Source organism: Macrosteles quadrilineatus, unplaced genomic scaffold, assembly GCF_028750875.1.
Source record: "Macrosteles quadrilineatus isolate MER2022 unplaced genomic scaffold, UCM_ALF_1.0 Scaffold_8__2_contigs__length_117827958, whole genome shotgun sequence".
NCBI lineage: Eukaryota > Metazoa > Arthropoda > Insecta > Hemiptera > Cicadellidae > Macrosteles > Macrosteles quadrilineatus.
The window spans coordinates 52,331,687-52,347,951 of NW_026542601.1; the positions used below are offsets into that span (position 1 = coordinate 52,331,687).

Consider the following 16,265-nt stretch of genomic DNA (forward strand, 5'->3'; position numbering starts at 1 on the left):
CCCGCCATAAGAGATCATGAAAATAACTTGCATTACATTTTTAGAACTTAAAGCAACGTAAACTTTGATAATATGGGTCCATAACATAACAGTTGTTTAGTAGTTTTGCATAGGCTACCTCATATAAAATACTAAATATTTACAAGCTTACTCGAGCTCAATACATAATAGCGGCCAGGTTACGTTACGTGCGCCCCACCCCCTTTTAGAATCATAGACTCGTCCGATGACTCATGCAACCAGTGGTGAGTGAAACGTCAAATGGACAGCTCTTAATCCGCACGCTGCGTTGCAGGTTGAATTAAGATTACAATTAATTATACGTATCTAATTGTGTTAAGTGTGTGTGTATGTCATGTGAGTATTTACGTGTGCTACAAACAAATTGGAAATGTCCGGTAATAAAAAACCTTCGGGAGCATTTCACCGCAAAAGGAAACTAGAGCGTTCTAAAGAAGATGAGAAGCAATCCAAAGTGTTGCAAAAGTTCTTGACAACTGCATCATCAAGTGAGAAAATTGACAATACTACAAATAAGGTAACAAAACCCGATGGAAACGAAAAGGAGATATTATCTGAGAATACTTCGCTTCTTCCTGAACCACCAGTTATTGACAAATCCGTTGAAGTAAGTAAAGAGATCATGATATGTGTTTTTATTTTAGTACTTAGGATTAAGGGTGCGCTAGACCTGGGCTCAAAAGTCTCAGCACGATGTTGCTAACCGCCGCTAGGAACGGGGAGTACGAAAATCAGTCGGAACGCTGTACAGTACAGGAATTGGGGGGGGGGGGGGGGCGACTGAAAGAGCGGCGCGGACGGAGGGGAAATTGACAAGATGGCGGCGGTAGTCTGGAGCTCCTGTCGCCCCTATTCACCCGCACGCGCATTGTCACACCGATCCGTTCCATCCGCGGCCTGGTCTCCGATCCGGGCATGAGATCGGGGACTTCTTTTACGCTTATTGAGTACCGTAAAACAGAGAACCATTAACACTCGTAATTTGGGTCTATTATTTTTTTTATGTACCTGTAGGTTTCTTTTTTTAAACGTAAATTTAAAAAGGCTTAATTTTTATGTTAAAAATTCAAGCAAACCATTCAAAGGCAAATTTAGTTTGAAAATGTAAATGTCAAGTCACAGTAATTGTGTAATAGTTGTTATGATAATGGTTAACACAGTAAAACATATGGTTTTACATGTGTCTGATATCTCTAGATATTTATCACCAAGTATAATTGTTAATTTCTCCATGTTTATTCCAGTTTATCGAGGTAAATTTATAAATAATGGTTTGATTACGATACTGCTCTTTTAATCCAACTGCATTTTTTTGTGTCCATTTCCATTTAAACTTACCTACATTTGAAATATAAGTATAATTTTACTTTCTCCCCCCTATACATAGTATAAGGAGAAAGTATTGTTTTCGTCAGAATTAACAGTGATCCGGATGATTCGGGCCCGGATAATCCGAGGTTTACTGTAAATGCAAATTTATTTGCTGGTATTTTTTTTGAAAGATAAGATGTGAACGTTAAAATAATTGTAAGCATCAGAGTCTTAACTGCTTGTAGTCAAAACAATTTTGTAAGCCTTTATACAATTTTTATATGCTCGGGCTCGGGCTGGTACTTAATTTTTCTTATTTTTTCGCAGGAACCGAAACCTGTAGAAAACGAAGTTGTATCTCATGATCCCGGAAACTGGCCTGCTAACATACCGACCTCTATTAGCGACATCATCGTACAACGAGGACCTGAACAAGTATTTGATGTAGAATTCCCGGTTAATAATCAAGGACGTCGTTTCAGCGTAAATTCCTACCGTAGGCGCATGGACAATGGTGAAGAAATTTCGCGTCCCTGGCTTGTATACTCAATATGTAAAGACGCAATTTTTTGTTTTTGCTGCAGACTATTTGGTAAAACTCATTCTTCGCCACTGACCTCTGAAAATGGTTACTGTGATTGGAAACACATGTCAGGGCTCTTATCTGAACACGAGGGATCTCCATCACATATGCAAGCATTCCAGACTTGGATGGACTGTTCAATTAGGTTAAAGTCTAGTAAAACCATTGATGCGAAAAACCAGGAAATGATCAAACGTGAAGTGGAGCGGTGGAAAGAAGTTATCAAGCGAATAGTGATTTTAATAGAGTTTCTTGGATCACAAAACCTGGCTTTTCGGGGATCTTCGGACAAACTAAATGAAAGGGGAAATGGAAACTTTCTCAAACTTGTAGAGTTTGTTGGTAAATTTGATGTTGTTATTGCAGAACACATCAGGAAGATTACTTCTAAAGAAACCTATGTACACTATTTAGGAAAGAACGTGCAAAATGAAATAATTAAAATGCTAGGTTCAATGATTCACGATCACATTTTAAGTGATGTCCTTAAGTCTACGTACTATTCTGTCATTTTAGACTGTACACCTGATGTAAGCCGAACAGAACAAATGTCGCTAGTTGTTCGATTTGTGCAATGTGAGTCAGGAGAAGAACCCGAAATTCATGAACGTTTCTTGGGGTTCATCCCAGTTGAATCTACAACTGGAGAAGCTTTGACAGACGTCCTTTTAAACAAGCTTAAAGATATGAAACTGTCATTGAAGAATATGCGGGGACAAGGGTATGACAATGGATCAAACATGAAAGGGAAAAACGCAGGAGTGCAGAACAGAATTCTAACACTGAACCCTCGCGCATTTTTCGTTCCTTGTAGTGCACACTCTTTAAACTTAGTAGTGAATGACTCTGCTTTGTCCTGTAATGAAGCTGTAGGATTTTTCATGATTATACAAGAAGTGTATAACTATTTTTCTGCTTCGACTCACCGATGGTCGGTGTTGAAGAAACATGTGACTTCCCTAACAGTCAAACCACTTAGCGAAACTAGATGGGAGAGCCGTATCGATGCAGTCATTCCTTTCCGCTATCAGTTAGGAGAAATCTTCGACGCTTTGTTTGAGTTGTCAACAGACTCAGCTATTGACGCCTATAGAAGAAATGCTGCATTAGGTCTAGCTCGGAAAGTGAAAAACTACAGATTCATCTGCAGCTTGATAGTTTGGCATGCTATTCTTTCTAGAATAAATGTTATCAGTAAGCAGTTGCAAAAAGAAGACTTCAGTATTGCTAATGCAATTGAACTGATATCTAGTGCAAAGACCTATTTTGACAAGATGAGGACTGAGAAAGGATTTGAAGAAGTTCTAGTTGATGCCAGAGAAGTATCAGAAACAGTTGACATTGAAGCATCTTTTCCTCCTGAACACCAAGTTCGAGCGAGAAAAATCAAACGGCAGTTTGATTATGAAGCACCAGACGAGCCCATAGTGGATCCAAAAAAGGCTTTCAGAAGTAATTTCTATTACCACGTCCTGGATTGTGCAATAAATTCCCTTGAAGAAAGGTTTACTCAGCTGTCCAACTACAATGACGTCTTTGGTTTCTGCTACAACATAAAGAAAGAGGACAAAAGCTTACTGCTAAAAAAGTGTGCCGACCTACAACTAGCTTTAACAGATGGGGACCACCGAGACATTAAGGGGCATCAAATGTACCAAGAACTGTTAGTAGTTCAAACCCTATTGCCAGAAAACTGTGGCAGCAAGCCTATGGACGTATTGAAGTACTTAACGAAAAACAGGTTGTGTGAAAACTTTCCTAACCTGTGTATTGCCCTCAGGATAATATTAACTATACCGGTAAGCGTAGCCTCGGGAGAAAGGAGTTTCTCCAAACTGAAGCTAATCAAAAACTACCTAAGATCTAACATGTCCCAAGAACGACTAGTAGGACTGTCACTAATGTCAATCGAATATGACGTGTTACAAAAAATAGATATAGACACTTTTATTAAGGACTTTGCGGAAAAGAAAGCTCGAAAAGTTTCATTCTAACTTTCATTTATCTCTGTCCGTGTCCGTAGGATTAAGTTTGTTTATGTAAAATAAAATTCTATGTTGAATTATACATTGTTTATAATATCTTCATCTAACCCCGAAAAATACTTTCGAACAACTCTTAAACGCAAAACATACACTTTAATGTTTGCACAAAATTGATGGACATTTTTCTACAATAATTTTTCTATTTTGCTAAAGTATTGTTTTTTTTTTTTTTACTTAAAACTAATTCAACTAAGTAATATGTTCAAATTGAAAACTATATCACTGAAAATTATTATAAACTCACTGTTAGTTTTAATGCTTCAAAAAACCAGTTGGAGGGTATATTTCTCCCATTGCTTGATTTTGATTCAACCGGGAGCATCACCGGGGAGGGGGGGGGGCGCCAAAACAGCAGTTTGCCCGGGTTAGTATTTTGCCTTGAGCCGGCCCTGAGTCTAGAGGGATATCTGCCGCAAATGTGCGTCGCTTGGTGTGTGGATATGACGATTGGTTACGTCACACAACAGTTGGCAACATTGTTGTTTACATTGTGCATTCCGCGACATCTCAGAACAGATGTAAACGTTATAACCTTTGCAGTTTTGGCGAGTGTTTGGAGTTTCTTTATTTGTTTGAGTAAATGCTTAAAACAACCAAATTTAAAACGACGCTTAAACGTGCGTCGCCTGGTCTATTGAAACGAAAATGTAGGTAATCTTTTTATCTGAATTTTATTAAATAGACTGACCGACGCATATATGCGGCGTTTTAAAATTTGCTCAAAACGATAAATAAAAACAATATTTATTGCTTACTAATTCACTTAAGGTCAATATGAAGTCAATTAGTCCATTTAAACGATATTTCTCTTTTGGTCTGTTGGCAATGTTATTCCTATATCACTTGGTCTGTAAGCAACGTCATGATCATTCCTTTTGGTCTGTAGGAGTGACCGGACCGACGCATATGAGCGTCGCTCGGTAGAACATTAATTCTTTGTTATTTCCCAATTTGCAAAAATGCAAGCTCTAGCCTAATTAAGACATTTTCAAACAACATGTTTCGAGATGTAATCCAAATGCATTTTAAGTAGGGGCCTAGTTTTGAATGTTTATAAAAAAACTATAAATTTGCAATAAGATTAATTATCCTTATGTTCCACCAAAAACTATTAATAATAGTTTATTTGTGTAGGTAACTAGTGGGCGAAGTGGCACTTTGCTACACATGAGAGAAATGTTTACGCACGAGCCGTAGGCGAGTGTGGAAAGTTTGTCGAGTGCAGCAATGGCAGTTTGCACTTGTGTTACACATTATATTTTCCCTACAGTAACCATAAAACATATAAATAATTAGTTGTTCAAACTCTGTTCAACACAAAATGCAAATGATTCAGTTTGGATCAGTGTCTATGGTTGTCGATAATATGGAACCCACCCAAATATCGACAGTAGGCCCTCCGGATAACACTTACCAAAGTACCGATTTGAACTTTGAATAACTTAGTTAACAAACATAGCCTAGAATCTATCACAAAGGGGAAAGAATGTTGACTCACCTCACTTAAGATATGGTTAGACCAAGGAACATTATCACGGCAGTATGGTAATTGCCTCCAGGGTCCACAACTCTGGTCTCTCTTTCTCTCTCATCTGCTGTGATGTCGATGGCAATGTCGTCCAGAAAGGTTAGTCCTCTTAACTTATTGGTTCAAGACAATATCTATATAAATAAAATTAGAGTTTTGTCTGTACATTGCTTAGAATAATGAACTTTTTGGTTATTTTTACATTTCATAGGTCAGAGAACCCGAATCAAACCTTATCTCAATTTCTGTCTGTCTGTCTGTCTGTCTGTCTGTCTGTCTATCTGTCATTCTCTTGGTAACGCTAAAATACGCACTTTATTACAACTACTCCTCAATAACTATAGCACTGTCCCGCCTGAAACTTATTTTCCAAATACTATACATATATGAGATGGTTTTAGACGTATTTCATCGAATATGAGACAGTTAGATATTTAACAGTAAACCCTTGAAAATCAAGTTTTTGTCGATTTTTGACGTGGAATTTCTGGAAGCCCATGTTAACCTTATGAGAAATGAAATTATTGAATCTTAACAGCTGTTTCAATTAAACAAGTTGGTTCTGTTCTGTGATGTTCAATAGCATTAAAGTTACAAGGATTACCAACAGGGTGCAGCACTAGCACTATTATTTCTTTTACATTTATGACAACAGCTAATTTGCAACCTGGAGGCGAGTGAGCGTAGCGAACGAGCTAACCTGAAGGCAAGTGAGCGTAGCGAACGAGCTAACCTGAAGGAAAGTGAGCGCAGCGAACGAGCTCCAACATACAGGTGAGTGAGCGTAGCGAACGAACTTCAACCAGGACGTGATTGAGCCATGCAAACGAGATCAGATAGTAAAAATAAAAGTAAGCCTACCGTTATAGGATCGACCGGCAGACACAGAGGTAATTTAACCTTTTATTGATTGTCATACCGATCCGGAACAACAAAAAACAACATAAAATGAAGCTATGTATAATAGTTTGGCCAGCATATCTTAAAATATGCAAACCAACTGCTGTTCGTTATATAAGAAGGTTTCAACTGAATATTATAAGATCCCCGTGCGTAGAACGGGTACACAGCTAGTTTAAAATATAGACCAATTTGGGTTCAGGTCAAATTACAGCCTTTGCTCCAGGATCATCTATAAAATTAACATTGATGTCATCAGCAATGAATGATATAATCCAAGTCTAGTCTTACACCAAATACAAACAGCTCTAGAATATTTTGCAGCACTTAAGTTTACGTCCTACACTCATTCCAATGAATATATTTCTTTAATAGGCCTACTTTCTTTCTTATTACTTGGCGACCATACAAAGTAGGTATTTTAAGCCAAGTACGAATGGAAATGAGTGTAGGATCAGGATGAGTGGCGCGATCTTGTAGTCTTGTTAGTGACTAAGGCCGACATTCCTTAGACACAGCTGTTAATTAATAGCCCATACAGCTAATGGCAACGAAGGGACCTACAGTTTATAGTGGAATCCGAACCACATTATTGCCTTGGTCTATAGCCTATACGAATTGGTCTAATTATCAGGATAGTACTGCGGATAGTCGTAGTACTCACTCAAGCGGACGTTAATCCACACCAGGGAGTATCACATCCACAGTGCATGCCTATAAATATCCACAATTCGTGACCTCCTACGGTAGTAGCTGGATTACAGGACGACGCCACCCGTCCCAGTCATATTGATTATTTCATTCGATAAACTTAGGCCTATATCAATTTTGGGTAATGTTAGGGTGAAACCTAACCTGACTAACGGAATGAAATATTCAAAATATTAAATAGTCTAACTTATGTATTCATATCGGGTACAGTTTCTTAACTGGTCTATGCTAATATTGATTGAAACTATCGAATTGAAAATATTGATTAGTAATCGATATTTTTAAATACATCTATTGCAAAATAAAACTATCATAGGCTAACCTAACCTAACCAACCAAACTTGCTGATGGTGAAAAAATCGCATGAAGGTTTACAAATCGAAACGATAGTTGCAATCGATATTATCATAGCCCAGTTAAGAAACTGTACCCTTAATATCTTTCATTTGAATGAATAAAGGACATAAACTAAAGTGCAGCCGCATATTTTTAAATAACAAATTCTTAAAGTTGACACTGGGTCAATGGGAATAAGAGACAATCCTAATAGCCTAGGGATATGCCTATTCAAACATTTGCTACAATATTGCTTGATGATTCAGAATTAGCCTACGAATAAGCTGTATCTTAAGTTCTTGTTGGTGTCTTACTTTACCTTCTTGTTGGTGACTTACCTAAAGTGTCCGTTATCATGTTGATTAGCCTACATAACCTACCTATACAAATTATTTCACATTGTTTCCCTTAAAAACTATTGTTTGTAACACACGAGTCACCAATTTTCCTGTAAGCAAGGAAAGAAATAAAAAAGATAAATATTTACAATATAAAAGTAATAACTTAATGCTTAGTCAAAATGGCCAGCTTATCATTATTCATTGTCCGTCGGAATTCGGAATTAAATATTGCGATGCGACTCGTAAGTTGAGGAACTGAACGATGAATTAGAACAACTCCTTTTCAAGAGTAGCTCCGAAGAACGGGAGCTTGTCGATATACTGGGACTATTTCAGTGTCGACATAGTGAAACTATTTCATTGTCGACAATATGGGATGTCGACAATTTGTGGTGTCGATCATTTGCGACGTCGGTTATTTGGGATGTCGGTTAAGTGGGAATATTCCAGTGTCGACAAACTGGGAATAATTCAGTTTCGATCAATTTCTACGGTTGTCGATATTATGGAACCCACCCAAATAAATAACTCATGGAACATTGATTATAAGGCAAAGAACACGTTCGCTACCAATGGCTCGTCATATGAGCCAGGGCGGGACCGCGCCGAACTTGGACAACGACACACGCGGACAACGTTAAAGTTGGACAGATTAAGTTTCCAGGGTTGTCGTTTGCGTGCAACGTTACCCTTGGACACATTTGAATGTGTCCAGATTCGTCGTGTCGTGCAACGCCACCCCTGGACAACTTAAAAACTTGTCCAGGTTCGTCGTTTGCATGCAACGTTAAACTTGGACACATTTGAATGTGTCCAAGGGTAACGTTGCACGCAAACGACAACCCTGGACAACTTAAAAACTTGTCCAGGTTCGTCGTTTGCATGCAACGTTAAACTTGGACACATTTGAATGTGTCCAAGGGTAACGTTGCACGCAAACGACAACCCTGGACAACTTAAAAACTTGTCCAGGTTCGTCGTTTGCGTGCAACGTTAAGCTTGGACACATTTGAATGTGTCCAGTCTCGTCGTGTCGTGCAACGACGAATCTGGACATTTGTCTTAAGTCTCTTGTTTTGGGACCTGACTGTACATTCTACCTGTCAAAGTCCATTGTTTGGGATTTTGACCAAGGCCCCACTAGAAAAACACGCCATGCTGAAGGTTCATGAGTCATGTATTCATGCTATGTACTCGTAGCGGATAGTTTTGAAACTATTCTTGAACATTCAGCAGTGTATTAATACGAACTGTCAGTGTCAGTCAAGCTAAGCACACAAGCGCTGTCGACTCGTAGTGGCAAAATCTGGAACAACATCCGAGTCTCGACTCGAGTAGACATGCACCCAACCCAAGCGCTATGGACTCGTAGCGGCGGATCTAGTAAGCTTTAGTTCACGAGTAATAGTACTCGAGTATTGCCGATTTGGTATCGAGTCGACTCGATACTTCATTGGACTCGATACTCAACGAGTCAAGTACTCGACTCGTCACATCACTATTCATGACGTCACACTAGTGGATAGATTCACTGCAATATCCCATATGTTTTAGGTAATAAAGCTGGCTGTTTTCAGATTTTACGGTTACATTTTCGTACAACTATCCACCACTGTGACGTAGTGTTGCACATAGTCGGTATTTTTGCATACATAAAAGTAAACGAATATTTTCTGTTCCCTACGGACGGAAAAACTAACACTTGCTCGGAAAACAACACATGTGAGTAGTGGCAATATGATGGTCCTATGACACTTTAGGCACATTTTCCCCATAAGAATAACATGGTGAGCTTTTTTTGACCACTTTTTTAAAAATCCAGCTCTCGGCCTATACAAGCCTATATAAATGTTCAATACCATTGTACAACACTATTACTATTTCAAATCCACATCCATTCACAAAATCGAGCGAGGTTTGCACGCGAACTCGTGCGCGCTCCCGGCTCATGGCATGCTCCCTTGGACATCCTTAGTGGAAATCCATGAGTTCTGGCTACTTGGGAACCCAAGCCATTTGACATATAATAAATCACCTTTTCTCCTAATAACCTTTTCTATCAAATACATGTCTTTATATTTGGTCTTTAACAATTCCTCTGTATAGAAGCCTCCCCTGATTATATTACCATTTTCATCTTTCAAGATATAAGTCACAGGCTTTGTATTCTTTACTTCTGCTATTGTAAATAGCTCCCCTGTCCAATTCGGGGTATATCCTTTACTAAAAACATGTTTATACTTGGAAATTCTCACACTATCACCTACCTTATATCTTGGCTTTTTAACTTGCACTACTTTAGAAGTCAACCTCTCATGCACATATTTACTGTTCTTAATATTCACTTGGTTAGGCTTCATTCCTATAGATCTATGCACCTTATTATTATATTTTCGAATTAACTTTGGAAGTAAATCCAACCATTTATAACTCCCCTGAGCACTAAATTCCCTATATAACCAATTCTTTAAAGTTCTCTGAAACCTCTCCACAATTGCAGCCTTAGTTGTAGAAAATGTGTGATAGTGATTAATATTTAATTGTTTCATTAGTTTGCTAAAATATTGATTAAAAAATTCTTTTCCATTGTCAGATTGAATGTTTTTAACCCCCTTTGGTAGAATGGTTTTAATGGCTTCTGTAACCACCAAACCCGTCTTATTCTTTAGCGGAGCAGCATAAGCTTTTTTAGAAAATGTATCTATTAAAGTTAAAATATATTTATTGCCAGAATTCTCTCTAGCATAGTTTTGCATATCAATTAAATCTATTTGTACAGTTTCGTTTATACCTAATACTTTAAAAGACCTTCTAATGAAATTCTTTCTTGCAGGCTTATGAAGTTCGTATGCAATTTCATTCATTTTTTATAACATCACTCTTTCCTTGTACTGTAAATATATTACCATTAGCCCCAATCAATAGATTATCTTCCATTCTTTTAAATATATAGTTTTCTGGTATATATGGTCTATTATCTATATACTTAAATCCACTCAAAGATGTGGGGTCGGCAACTAATAAATCAGGATTGTATTCCATCAAATTAAATTTTCTTCCTCCATATACAAATTTTGATCCATCATAATACATAGCTTGTGACATTAAACAAATATCATCTAAATATTCCCCCATTGGCAGATTTCTTATATATTGTTTTTTGGCATCCCAACATTTTTCTTTTTTATCAAAAGTTATAGTCTGTTCTTTTGTAACACAGTCAGTGTCATCAACGGCAGGTTTAACACGTACTAACCTTTTATTATTAAAATCCCAATAGCCTGCTTCCATTTTTGGAACTTGTGAAACATTCACAGCATCCTTACTATCTGTACCTTCTATCAAATTGCTAAGTTTCTGTTTCTTAGCATTCCAAACACCATTCTCTGATTCTAAAAATTCATAATTATTATCGTCTTGTACAAATTTACCATCTTCTTTTCGTATTAAAGTCTGTTGTAAAGTGGGCACATCATTTAAACTTTCACCCTTTTCTACATTAGTAATTTTCCGTTTCTTAGCATTCCAAACACCATTCTCTGATTCTAAAAATTCATAATTTTTATTGTGTTGTACAAATGTACCACCATCTGTTCGTATTAAAGTCTGTTGTAAAGTGGGCACATCATCTAAACTTTCACCCTTTTCCACATTAGTAATTTTCTGTTTTTTAGCATTCCAATTTTTATTCTTAGATTCTAAAAACTCATATTTAGTTTTACCTTGTAAAAATACATCACCTTTTCTAGTTAATGTCTGACCCAAAGTTGATACATCATCTACAAACTCCCCATCTTTAACATTACCAATTTTACGGTTTAAACAATTCCAACTATCGTCTTGTAAATTTAAAGTAGGTTCATTACTAGCCCTGGGTTCTGTAGGCTTATTATATGGATTATATAAACGATAAAATTTATCTATAAACATATTTTTATTTAATAAATAATTCCACTTTCTCTTAATTCCTCAATAATGGAATCTATTTCATTATCCACTCCTGAGTTACCGGCTTGGCGACTTAGCCAAAGAAGTCTTAACCTATCTACAAGCTCATTAGGATCATCCCAATAAATATAGTCTATTTTATTACCAGTCACTTGTCTCAAACCTTCACCAACAGATTTAAAAAGAGGTTTAATTATATTAAGATATTTAGTATGTCTATTACTTGAAATTGGTGCACCATCTTTGTAACTCTTTAAATGTCCATTTGTGGCTTCCAAAATCTCTTTATAATTTTGCAAATCAACCTGAGTATAATCCTCAGGTTCTTTTAAAGTTAACAACTGCCACAAGCCTTTTGTCCCCTTGTAGGTTTTATTTGCAACTGTGACATCATCATTGGCAATATCAACTTCCTTATTTCCAATAAAAAATTTATTTGCTTCTCGTCTAATACCATATGTAGTGTCTGTCATACTACTTTTACTGAGGTAATTTCCTAAATAGTCTGATGCTAAAAGACCAAAATCTAATTTCTGTGGAGTGGATTGCTGTAATGGTTGTAATGGTTGTAATCTTGGTATCATTGATATTCTAGATGGAGTCATTGGGAGTATCTCCATTTGAGGCCTCTCTGTTTTGCCAATAGCTGTGATTTTTTTTAATTCTTGTAATGGCTCTATTAAAGGTTGGAATGTTTGGAACCTCTCTTCAGCCTCTAGAAACTTGCCACGTTTTAAAGCTCTATATTTCTCTCGTATTTGATTTGCAGAGTCAATCAATTCTTGTTGAATGTTTTTCATCTTTTATTTACATTTTATTTATCTCATTTGACAAAGGATTGTACTCAAACACTTTATCATGTATTATCAAACAATATGCAGATGTATTTGCTGGCACATTGTCTGCAGTTTCAATCTCTAATTTAATATCAACAATTCCTTCCTTCACTGTTTCATTCTGTCTAGAACAGTCTATTATAATTAGTGGATATTTCTTCATAAACTCAGCCCTACTAATCATAGGATCTGGGATAGTATTATAGTAAGTCTCTCTAAACCTCATAAACATCTCATAAGCTTTAGAGACATCTCCATTTTCAAAGTCAAGATTTAAATCACTATAAGGATAATATTCAGAGTTTAGAAATACTTTGAGATTTTTTAATTTACAGTGATCAAATTCGTCAGTTCTTTTTCGTGCACTATTATCCCTAGCTGTTTGGAAACCAAATATAATATACCTAGGCTTCTCCAAACTTGAAGATGTCTTTACTGACCATGTATGTCTTGTGGTATTGGGATATGATGGAAGTTCATGCAACTCTAAACTTCTAAATGCAATTTGCAAATTTTTATTTTGCAATAACATCTTTTGTAATTGTAACTTCTCCCCATCTGATGGTATCACATGTGGCATGACCCATTGAATAGAGTTAAGTGTAATTTTGGGAATTGTATCAGCAGTGCCACTGGCTGGAGCACTAGTGGTTGTTAATATACAATTCAAATCATTTTTGGATCTTTTCAACACCAATTCTTGTTTGACATTTACTAATACCTTATTAAAATCCTCGAATACACCCATTAACAACTCTAATGGCAAACAAGTACTGAACTTGCCACCTTTATGGAACTCTTTTAAATTCGTGTCAGAATCAAATGCTACATTTGACAATTTAGTAGTTTTATTGTAAGAGCTCAATATTTTCATAAGACTAGAAATTCCTGGGTTTCTTACAATGTCTATTTCTTTACCTGCAACTTCGTATCTAATTTCATCAAATAAGAACGCAAATGCATTATTTATAAAATGACCTTTATCATGATTTTCAATTTCTCCCTTAATATACAGATAACTCCTACATGGGAGAGTTAGCAAATCTTGATTATTAATACATATTCGAATTTCATCAGAATTATTTATTGCCAAAGTGTTGTGGGGAACATAGGAGTGATTTGTAATTTTAACCACACTATCGTCGAATTGGGATTTCCCTGTAACATCTAGAAAATCTTCCATTTTTATTAATAGAAAATTTTAACTTTAGTCCTATTGACTTTAGGAACCTAGCATTTTGTACACTTATAGATAAATTCTTATAAATTCTCATATCTTTTTTATATGACAAGTAATTGTAGTTTCTTCTCCGTTAAAGTCAATTGCCTTGTCATGTTGATCGGCAAATGTAATACTGACAACATCTAAACTTCTCTTATTTACAGGAAAATATATAATATTTCTTGGAACTTCAATAATTTTGTAGCCAGGAGGAGCTTCTGGATAAAAGCTATGTATGGTGTGTGATTTGTTGCCATTTAAATAGGACCCGTTTGCAATATTACATTTTACTCTAATCACATTTACATTATTAATGTTTATTTTATTTGTAGATTCAAACTGAACACCAGGAGTAGAAACACCTTTAAATCCCAATAAGACAGACCCTAAACATGGTTTTGTAAAATCAAACACATGGCTAGAAAGTAATGTCGCTTTCATAGTTTTATTATTAGCTGTAAGGAAAAAGTCTGGGATTTGCTTTTGAATTTCCTTTGCAAGCTCAACCACCTCATATGTTCCTTCAGAAATTTCTATTGTAACTGGAGCATTGTGATCATAATAGAAAACATCATCACCTTCTCCAATGGTTAATTTGTTGCCTTTAAGTTGATTTAATTTTGGAATAAGCCCTTTGAATAAAATTTGGATTTAGTATTAATTAATGCGTCTCCATTTTTATCTATTATAACTTTAAGTTTACCATATAATAACTGGTTTAAATCATCAACTGAGATATCTCCTTTTGGTAATGTTTTTTTCTCTACTTTATAATATGTTAAAGTATTTAGAGGTTTTTTAACATTAAATATAGAATTATAACTTTGAAAATCTACTAATCCAATTACATAATCATCATTTAATTCTATGGGAGGAAAGAACACTGACTTAAGCTCTGGCTCTGTACCCGAAAATGTTATAGTAAATGAATCCATTTTTATAAACAAAAATTTTTATGAATGATAAACATAAAATTCCACAAATAGAACTATTTAAATCTTGTATTTGATCGGTTGTATAGAAGATTTTATATCCCTCAAAATATTTAATTACTTCTTTTGGAGGTTGGATTCCAAATGGGTCAAAATAAATTACAATATCTTTATTTTTACGATATGCTGTCCAATGTGTGCCAGATGAGCTATCTAAATTAACTATTCCGCACTCTTTTACTCTTGGTTTTAGATTTTTTAGCTCGTTTTTTAGGTACACCCCCCTGAAGTGAGGCACGTCTTTTGCGGCCTCTAACAGCTGGTAGTTGTCCATCTTTTTTATTAAATTTTAATCCCATTCCCATTTTTGCTTTTGCCTTCATCAAATTTGTCACGGCATAAGCAGCAGCTTTTTCAGCAAGACTTGCGTCCTTGGCCGTAACTCTAGTCCAAGCTAAGTCTGCTAATCTCATGTCTGCTTTGTTCCGAGCAGCGGTATCGGGATTATTCATGTAGAATATGTCATGCTCTTTACAATAAGAGTCTAGTTTATTTTTTGGAGGTACATTTTTGGCTAGATTCCCACGTATATTCGTTCCAGGTCCACAGTACTGATATGATGGTATGTGAAGTGGGAATGGAAGGTTATTTATAAGAGTATTCAATAACCCTCGACCCCTGTAAGGCTTTAGGAATAAACCTTTGCCCTTTTTACATGTTTTCTTATTATCATTTTTTACCATTTTTATTATATAAAAAATGTCTTTTATTCAACAAAAACATAAATTTAAAATAGTACATACTAAGGAAAATATACCAAAGAAGTTGGGTCTATTTCCTACCAATATTCGATGTGTTATTTGTGGTCCAAGTGGAAGTGGGAAGACGGTTGTAATTTACAATTTAATTGTAAGAAAGGAAGGATTAAAATTTACAAACTTATATTTAATATCTAAATCTTTAGAACAAGAAAAATATAAAAAAATAATTGAAATATTTAGTTTGTGTGACGAAGTGAAATTACACACGTTTACTGACTGTGAAATCACACCAAATGATGTAAAATCACAGTCAGTTGTTGTATTTGATGACATAAATAGTCCAAATATTACACAATTTTTCTCAATGGGTCGACACAAAAATATTAACTGTTTTTACTTGTGTCAATCTTACAGCAAAGTACACAAACATTTACGTGATAATGTAAATTTCCTAATATTATTCAAACAAGATGATTTAAATTTAAAACATGTATATCACAATCATGTTGGTAATGACTTTTCATTTGACCAATTTAAAAATCTCTGTCATCAATGTTGGGATAAAACTAAATATGGCTTTTTCGTAATAGACAAAGAAAGGTCAAAGAATAATGGCAAATATAGATTTATGTTTGACCAATTCTATCAAGAGGATGGTAAGGGTAAATAAATAAAAGACTTTTATCTATGAAAGTTTTTTAACATTTGCATTTATTTTATATCTACACATACAATTTATGTTTGATCAATTTTATAATGACCAAGAGCAAGAGTATTGATGCCATCTTCC

General features: G+C 35.6%; 1 protein-coding gene across 1 annotated transcript; it reads left to right on the forward strand.

The window, feature by feature from the left end:
* Nucleotides 1–201: 201 nt before the first annotated feature.
* On the forward strand, nucleotides 202–3,909 carry LOC129000385 (zinc finger MYM-type protein 1-like). The gene is made up of 2 exons (XM_054427349.1): nucleotides 202–628; nucleotides 1,660–3,909. The coding sequence occupies exons 1-2, from the start codon at nucleotides 392–394 to the stop codon at nucleotides 3,907–3,909; spliced, it is 2,487 nt and encodes an 828-aa protein (XP_054283324.1). The 5' UTR covers nucleotides 202–391.
* The last annotated feature ends 12,356 nt before the right edge of the window (nucleotides 3,910–16,265 follow it).

Coding starts and splice junctions, on each gene's coding strand:
- LOC129000385 (XM_054427349.1), top strand. CDS start 392: ATGTCCGGTAATAAAAAACCTTCGGGAGCATTTCACCGCAAAAGGAAA. Junction 629..1,659: donor TTATTGACAAATCCGTTGAA/GTAAGTAAAGAG, acceptor ATTTTTTCGCAG/GAACCGAAACCTGTAGAAAA.